Source organism: Octopus bimaculoides, chromosome 11 (assembly GCF_001194135.2).
Source record: "Octopus bimaculoides isolate UCB-OBI-ISO-001 chromosome 11, ASM119413v2, whole genome shotgun sequence".
In the NCBI taxonomy this organism is placed as follows: domain Eukaryota; kingdom Metazoa; phylum Mollusca; class Cephalopoda; order Octopoda; family Octopodidae; genus Octopus; species Octopus bimaculoides.
Window position 1 is genome coordinate 7,038,468 of NC_068991.1, and position 8,269 is coordinate 7,046,736.

An 8,269-nucleotide genomic window follows, 5' to 3' on the forward strand; every position below is an offset into this window, starting at 1 on the left:
GTACCTTCACAAATTCCATCTAACCCATGCAAGCATCAAAAAGTGGATGTTAAAATTATGATGGTGGTGGTGGTGATGATAATGATAGTGATGATGATGATGTTGGTGGTGACGGTGATGGTGCTGATTGTAAGCGATACAGTTACAATGCCACTTTATATATTTTAAAAGCTTAATTCCACATAATTACCTTGTGACATCTAATACTTTATACAAGTTTTGACAGTATTATAAATAGGAAGAGAACAATGAAATGAAAAATAAAGGAATGACTCTTATTGCCTTGAGTTGTTTGGATAAGGTGCTCTATTCATTTTAGATTCCATGAAATAATAAACTAGCAGCATTCTTATTTTTATAAAAGAGGACAGTTAGAAATATATAGATATATGTAAATTCCAACAACTCATGGAAATGTCCTAATTGTTCAGCCTATGTAAACCATAGAAAATTAGGTGTAAAATTATAGATATTTCTTCTTAACGATGACTAATTAATTATTGATCTCTTTTCTCCAGCAATTTGTTCATGAATTTGATCCTCCTTCAATCAGTTTGTTCAACCTGTTCCTATTGACAAAGAAGCCTCTAGATGATCACATACTAGAAACAGTAGCCAAATACCCCTCATTTCATACACTTCTATCTTAAAAAATGGAAGGACACGTTAAATAATGTAAATCCTAAACCTAATATTTTATCGTTTAATTGTTGTTTAACATCCGCTTTTCATGCTGGCATGGGTTGGACATTTATAGCCTCAACTAGACATGTATATCTCAAAATAAAACCAGATAGCCATGGCTGAACCTTCTGTGACTATAAGTCTTCTTGGTCAGTGCTGACCTTCGGCTAAACAACAATAACAATCTGTTTCTACAGTTGTCAGTTTGTTTAGCAACAAGTTTCTCTCGCCATTCAACTTGAAAACTGTTATTTTTCTACAAGATAAACTTAATCCTTACTGAGCTGATGGAATTTTTGTGTACTAACATGAAGATGCTGAATGAATCTATCAAAATTGGTTGAACTCGACATTCTCATGTTATCTTTGTCTTTTATCCTTTACTTGTTTCAGTCATTTGACTGTGGCCATGCTGGGGCACCACCTTGAAGAATTTCTAGTCGAATGAGTTGACCCCAGGATTTTTTTTTTAAGCCTGGTACTTATTCTATCAGTCTCTTTTGCTGAACTACATAACACCAGTTGTCAAGTGGTGGTGGGGGACAAACACAAATACATATTATGGTGGGCTTCTTTAAGTTTCTGTCAATCAAATCCACTCACAGAGCTTTGGTCAGTCCAAAGTTATAGTAGAGTCTATAGTAGAACCCAGAACCATGTGGTTGGGAAGCAAGCTTCTTACCACACAGCCATGCCTGTATTTAAAATCACTTGTTATGTACACAAATGATAACTAAAACAGCATTCTGTATATTTTACTTAATGTAAATATACTATAGAAAGCTACAAAAACTGTGGTATTAGTTTCAAGACCCCATCTTGTATAGATATATAGTGCTAAAGGGCACAGAAGCAAATCAGCAGCAGATAAAAAATTTCCATGTCATTAGACAAACAGTCCCAAAACATCTTAAAGTTAGCTCACATTCAAGAGGAACTGCAGTCATCATTCATCTTGTAGTGGATCAGTGTGTGGTATCTCTCAAAGCAGTAAGCACACACAATGGTTTTTCTCACTCTCAGTACTAGTATCTCACCATTTATGGTATCAACTAGACATGTAAAATCTGCAGTTAACTTCACTTGTCTTGGTCTTGTGTCATCTTTTATTGTGAGGCCCAGTATCTTCACATTGGATCTCTTCACTTCTGTTCCATCTGCCACATGTTACCTTTCTAATCTATACAAACATAACTGATTATGCAAATGCCCAGCTGTTCTCTTGGCTCATTTATGATCCATTTTAATGTAAATTAATGTAAAATTATATTTAATGCTTCAACAAGTGTTCCACATTCAACAGCTCCATGTAATGATTTCAGATTCTGGTACAAAGCCAGTAATTTTAGGGGGAGGGGTATGTCTATTGCATCAACCTTGGTGCTCAACTGATATTTATTTTCTACATGTTGAGCAAAGTCATTACCTAAATGACACTAGGATCTTGTATTTCATGAATTTCAAGCACCTAAATCTTTGCCATGCTGGCATTCGACTATTCTTCTTGGTTTGGAATTTTCTATACAACACCTCAACAGTTTATTATGTCACAGCTATTGCTATTGTCAGCACGTTAACATTTTACACAATTCTCATCCATTTGCAAGACATGTTCATACTAGTATAACACTCTCCTGCACACATCTGTTACTTCTGGTCGTAGCTGCTCACTTGTTCACAGGTTCTGTTATGGAAATCAATTTATCGGCTAATATAAGTATCCAGTAACAAACAGTTCTGAGCTCAAGTGTTATTATTTTAACCATTGGGTTATCAGACAAATCTCTTCAATTCTTTTTTTTTCCATAGTTGGTACTGAAAAGTGGTAAAATTTATTCAAATTTCAAAAGCAATAAACTGAAGTAGCAGAGGAAGAATGTGGCTGCAAAATGCCATAAAATATCATGATAAAATAGTTCTTGTGTTAATTCAAATAACAAACTATATTCTTTTACTTCTTTCAATCATTTTGACTGTGGCTATGCTGGAGCAATGCCTAGAAAGGTTTTAGTCGAACAAATCAACTTCAGGGATTATTTTTTAAGCCTAGTACTTACCGGTTGCTAAGCAGTGATGGGGGACAAACACACACACATAGAGATATACATATATATATATATATATATATACGATGGGCTTCTTTCAATTTCCTTATACCATATCCACTCACAAGGCTTCGGTCAGCCCGAGATTACAATAGAAGACACTTGCCCAAGATGCTACTCAGTGGGACTGAACCCAGAGCCATGTGGTTGGGAAGCAAGTGACTTACCACACAGCTATGCCTATGCCTAAATATATAGGCAAAAAAAAAAAAATGAAGAACTTTATCTGACAATCCAGCCTAGCCCTCTGTTGGTTATGATGATGAGGGTTCCACTTGATTCAATCAACCCTTAGTTCTCAAGGATATTCAGTGAGACACAGAAGATGACAAAGCTGGCTGGCCCTTTTGAATTACAGGTACAACTCATTTTTGTCAGCTGAGTGGACGGGAACAATGTGAAATTGAGTGTCTTGCTCAAGGACATGATATGCCACCAGGAATTGAACTCACAACTTCATGATTATGAGCCGAATACCCCTAACCACTAAGCCCGACATAATGAATAGCAGGGTTCTGTAACAGTTATTAGTGAATACTCACAGGGTAATCAGGTTCAGCGGCATTGTGTGGTGCCTTGGTCAACTGTTACACCTGTCTCACAAGTGTAAATAGTTTATTTACTCAACCTTCTGTCAATAAGAAAAAGACTTGCAGTTGAAAATAAGAAAATACTAAAAAAAAAAAAAATCCAAAAAACTATGGAAAAAAGAAAGAAGTGTGCTAAATCCAGTTTGTTTAATTAAAAGAGAAAGTATGAGTGAGTAGCAGCATGTACTATAAGCAGAGGTAACTGACATGTGTGAATCAAGATTATAACCTAATTTTCTATTGCTGATCAGATTCCAGCAATTCACATTACACCAGGAATACAAAAGCTACTTTTTTTGCCTTTTTCTTTTTACTGTCACCAAAGGGTATAGTGAGTTTTCAGACATTTTTCTTACCAATTATATTCTGATTCATAAAACTGCCACACAGCCTTACAATTCAGAACATTTACCATCACTTTTCCTCATAATACAAACTTACTCTTAGCTTCTTTTCTGCTAAATTGGCGTTTCTTAACCATTCTTTTTTTTTTTTGCAGCTCCATTCCCTTTAACCCTTTAGCATTCAAACAGGCCATATCCAGCCCAAATCTGTTATTATGTTCAAACTGGCCTCTCACACCTACCCTACAATGTCACTCTAAACATAAACAACCACATCGTCAAAGTCGCAAAGCTAAGAGGTAATACATGATTAATTTGAAACGACCCGGCAAGTAAAGTGATATCACAGCTGTAGCCTATACCAGTGTCACATAACCAGCCTATTTAAAAGCCCCCTTGATGCATTGAGCGATACACTGTGCTTGAGAAAACCTACTGAGTCAAGTAAAATCAAAATCAAAATGGAAATTGTAGTTGTGACCGATGCCAGTGCCGCCTGACTGACTCCCATGCTGGGGGCACATAAAAAGACCTACTATACTCTCAGAGTGGTTAGGAAGGGCATCCAGCTGTAGAAACTTGCCAGATCAGATTGGAGCCTGGTGCAGCCGATGGCTCACTTAAAGGGCATCTAGCTGGAAGGACATCTGGTTTGAAGGATATCTGGCTGGAAGAGCATCTGGCTTGAAGGGCATCTAGCTGGAAGGTCATCTGCCTGGAACAGCATCTGGTTTGAAGGGCATTCAGTCATAGAAACTCTGCCTCAGTAAATTCCATCTGACCCTTGCTAGCATGGACAAGTGGATGTTAAAACAATGATAATTTTCCGTAGAAAGGACCAGTAAAGTACTGATCAGAATTGATTCCTCTCACTTTTTGAGAACCAGTTTATGTTGCACTGTTGGGGGAGGGGCATGAGGAGTGCTACGTGCAGAGTCTCTTTCTTCCAAGAAATAGAGGAGGGTCAAGTCAAAGGTTAACAACTTCTTTATGTCTAACATGCAATATGAAACTACTTAAAGAAACCAGAGAACATGACTTGGGCGGTGGTGGTGGGGATCAACATGTTGTACGGCACAGAATACTAAAAAAAAAATCCCATAACTCTAATGATATATAAAAGTACAAGAAAAGAGAATTACTAAAATTGAAACCCTCTGTTTGTTTTGCAAATTTAAGAAGATAAAATAGCAGGTGTTCTGTAATGTAATCTGTAGAACGATCACCTAGCAAGCAACAGATACACGGTTCTAATTTTGTCAATGAACTCTTTGTTAGTTTTATTTATTTATTTTCTATCTTAACCCATTAGCATTTAAACTGGCCAGATCCGGCCCAAATATTCCATCTGTTTTATGTTCAGACTGACCAGATGATCTAACCTCTCATACCTACCCTACAATGTCATTCTAGAAATATGCAAACACACCATTTAAATCTTGGAGTTACAAGATAATGTATGAATAATTCAAATCAATGTGAATAAATAAGCATTACGTTTGACATAGTCTGAATGCTAAAGGTTTTAAGTTGCACTTACTGTATTTGACGGTATAAAAGCTGCACAGATGTATTAGACACACCCCAAATTTAGTAGTGTGTATTCAGGAAAAACTAAAGCTTATGGGAGGCCCAACTTCGCATATAGGAGCCATACATAAGACTGGCCTTCATGCTGGTGGCACATAAAGCACCCACTACACTTTCGGAGTGGTTGGCGTTAGGAAAGGTATCCAGCTGTAGAAACTCTGCCAAATCAGATTGGAGCCTGGTGTATCCATCTGGTTCACCAGTCCTCTCACTCAAATCGTCCAACCCATGCTAGCATGGAAAGCGGACATTAATCGATGATGATTAGAAACCAGCTCCTTCTTCAGAGAAAGAATTTAAATTATTAAAAACAGAAGAAACAGACAGACAAACAGATCACACATGAATGAAACCGTTAATCCATTTTTTTCCTCTCCATGTTTCATTTCCTCATTCATTTCTGTAGAAGAGTGGAGACTCAAAATGTCAAAGACTTCCATTTTTCCTGAGCATCAAACTAATACACTTTGTGTGTTCTTTCCTCAATGGTTTCTATCTTCTGTTTTTTGTACAATCCTGAACTATACATATACATTCACACACACACATATATGTAGGTTTGTATGTGTGTGTAATCTACTGACATTGTATATAAGTCTCTCTCGATATATATATAGATCTGTATGTGTTTGTGTGTGGAGAGTAATCTGTTGGTGAAAGTATACAGTTCCGTATACTAGTATGTGTGTGCTTGTGAATGAGTGAGAAGCGGTTATTCTGTTGATCTCCCACGATGTCTTCCCCCCCCACCTCACTTTCTCTCCCCAATTCTTTTTATTAATATTTCAATACTTTTCTTTATTTCTTTATTTCCTCCCCACTTTCATCCATACAGCTGTCCATTATAGACCTTTACAATATGAAGAAAAGCCATTGGAAAAACCAATTATAGCAGCGACTCCATCTAAGAATATCTGAAGAAGGAATTTTATTCCTTTACAATATATTTCTAATTGAACAAAGACACAGAGACTTACTACAATGAAGAGATTATGCTTTTCCTTGGCCATATTGTGTATGAAATTATGGTTGTGTTAGTTAATCCCCTCAGTCACTCCTGACGAAAGGAGTCAAAGGACTGCTCATTGATCAAAGTTATTCCAGCCATAACTATCTTTTATTCAGGCCAGCCATAACTATCTTTTATTCAGGCAGACTATCTAGAATTACATTTCTATCTAATGAGCCCTTCGTTTTCTATTTAGGCACAGGTGTGGCTGTGTGGTTAACAAGTTTGCTTTTCAGCCACAAGGTTCCTGGTTCACCCCCACTGTGTGGCGCCTTGGGCTAACGTTTTCTGCTATAGCCCTGAGCTAACCAAAGACTTGTGAATGGATCTGGTAGACGGAAACTGAAGAAAAGTCAATCATATATATTATATGTGAGTGTTTGTGTTTGTGTGTGTGTTACTGTTTCCTTGGCTTCACATTGCATGATAGTTGTAAACGAATGTCTCTCCTTCATTTGCAATCTTCCATGGAAACATGTCTGGTCAAGGGGAAACATCACCTTACTAGGAAACAAAGTTGGCAACAGGAAGAGCATCCTCAACAACATTCCATCCAACACATGCTAGCATAGGTAAGTGGTCATTAAACCGATGTGTGGACCATACAGGTGTTTTCTTCAGTGATATATAAAACCTAATTGTACAACATATAGTACAGGGAAGCCTCTGTGTGGTCCTAACCTGTAAGAAATAGAAGCCAAACCTCCCTCAAATCACATTCTACCATCTTAAAAGAAAAAGAGGGACACATTGGATAATGTAATCCTAGATTTACTGCCTGAATACCAAGACTGGATGGCCATAGATGGAAAACCTTTGAACATAGGTCAGTTCAATCGAAACAGACATGTGACTAAACAAGAAGAAGAGCAGCAACAACAACAAATAGCAAACTACTACAGTTATACATAAAAACACTTTCAATTTTGGTATGTATTACAAGATTTAAACAGTTTGTCTGGGACTTTTAATTCATAGGTCCCTCTTAAGGGCAACAGATCAAAACTGCAAAGAATAAAATCATTCAATAAATAAAATCAAGAACAAATTGGTAAGGTCTTGTTACCAATTAAATATGACTGATATAAAAAAAAAAAAAGTTTTAGACTTTAATAGACAAGAATAAAGACTTGTTTTTGTTTTGTGTTGGTTTGTTTTTGCATGCATTTTTCTGAATTAGGGATGAGAACAACACAGAGCTGATCAGTTGATGAAAGTCACCTGAGAGTCCATAATTACCTCAAAGGATCTTGTTTGATGTTATTTTATTTGTGTTTTTCGTTTTTTTTGCTCTGTGACAGTGATCGTATCAGCTAGTGTTTAAGAGAAGGCAAACGGCTTTTTTTTTTTTTGGAAGAGCATGAATCATTAAAAAAAAAAGGGTCTGGATAAGAAGTAACACAGGTGTGCGTATGAAAGGCCTCAGCAGAAAGTCAGAAAAATAAAGTTTTGGCACAAAATAAATAGTATTTAAAATATAACCTTCTTTTTTCTTTCTTCTTCAATACATATTTACAAAATCTTATTTCCCAAGAATCCAAAAGATACACCATTGAATCTAAAGACCACAGTCAATGGAAGCTCCGCTCTAACAATACACATATATGTATATATACATATAAACGTATATATATATATATACATTTTTTTACACATATGTATACATACATATATATGTGTGTGTATATATATATATATATATATATATGCATACATATATGTATTTATAAATTTATATATAGTTATAGATATTATCATACATATTTTCAAGTAGTTCCGTGCTTTGTAGCTTCGAAAAGTCCCTTTTTATAAAAGGGGTCAAAGTCACAGAGAGTCTGCTTGGAAAGGAATTCATTGTTGGACGGATTAATGGGACATGACGGGATCTTCATAAGAATTTCCAGAAGGCTCCGTAAATAAAACTGAAACGACAAAGGAGAAAGAAAA

The 8,269-nt window shown here is 36.2% G+C and overlaps 1 protein-coding gene across 3 annotated transcripts in view; it reads right to left on the reverse strand.

Moving 5' to 3' along the window:
- Window positions 1-7,417: 7,417 nt before the first annotated feature.
- LOC106877171 (kinesin-like protein KIF16B) overlaps window positions 7,418-8,269 on the reverse strand; it is a 229,232-nt gene continuing 228,380 nt past the window's right edge. For all 3 annotated transcript variants that reach the window (XM_014926000.2, XM_014925999.2, XM_014925998.2), the window contains one exon: window positions 7,418-8,244. In XM_014926000.2, coding sequence (XP_014781486.1) covers window positions 8,089-8,244 — 156 coding nt within the window. In that variant the 3' untranslated portion in view covers window positions 7,418-8,088. The remainder of the gene's footprint in view (window positions 8,245-8,269) is intronic.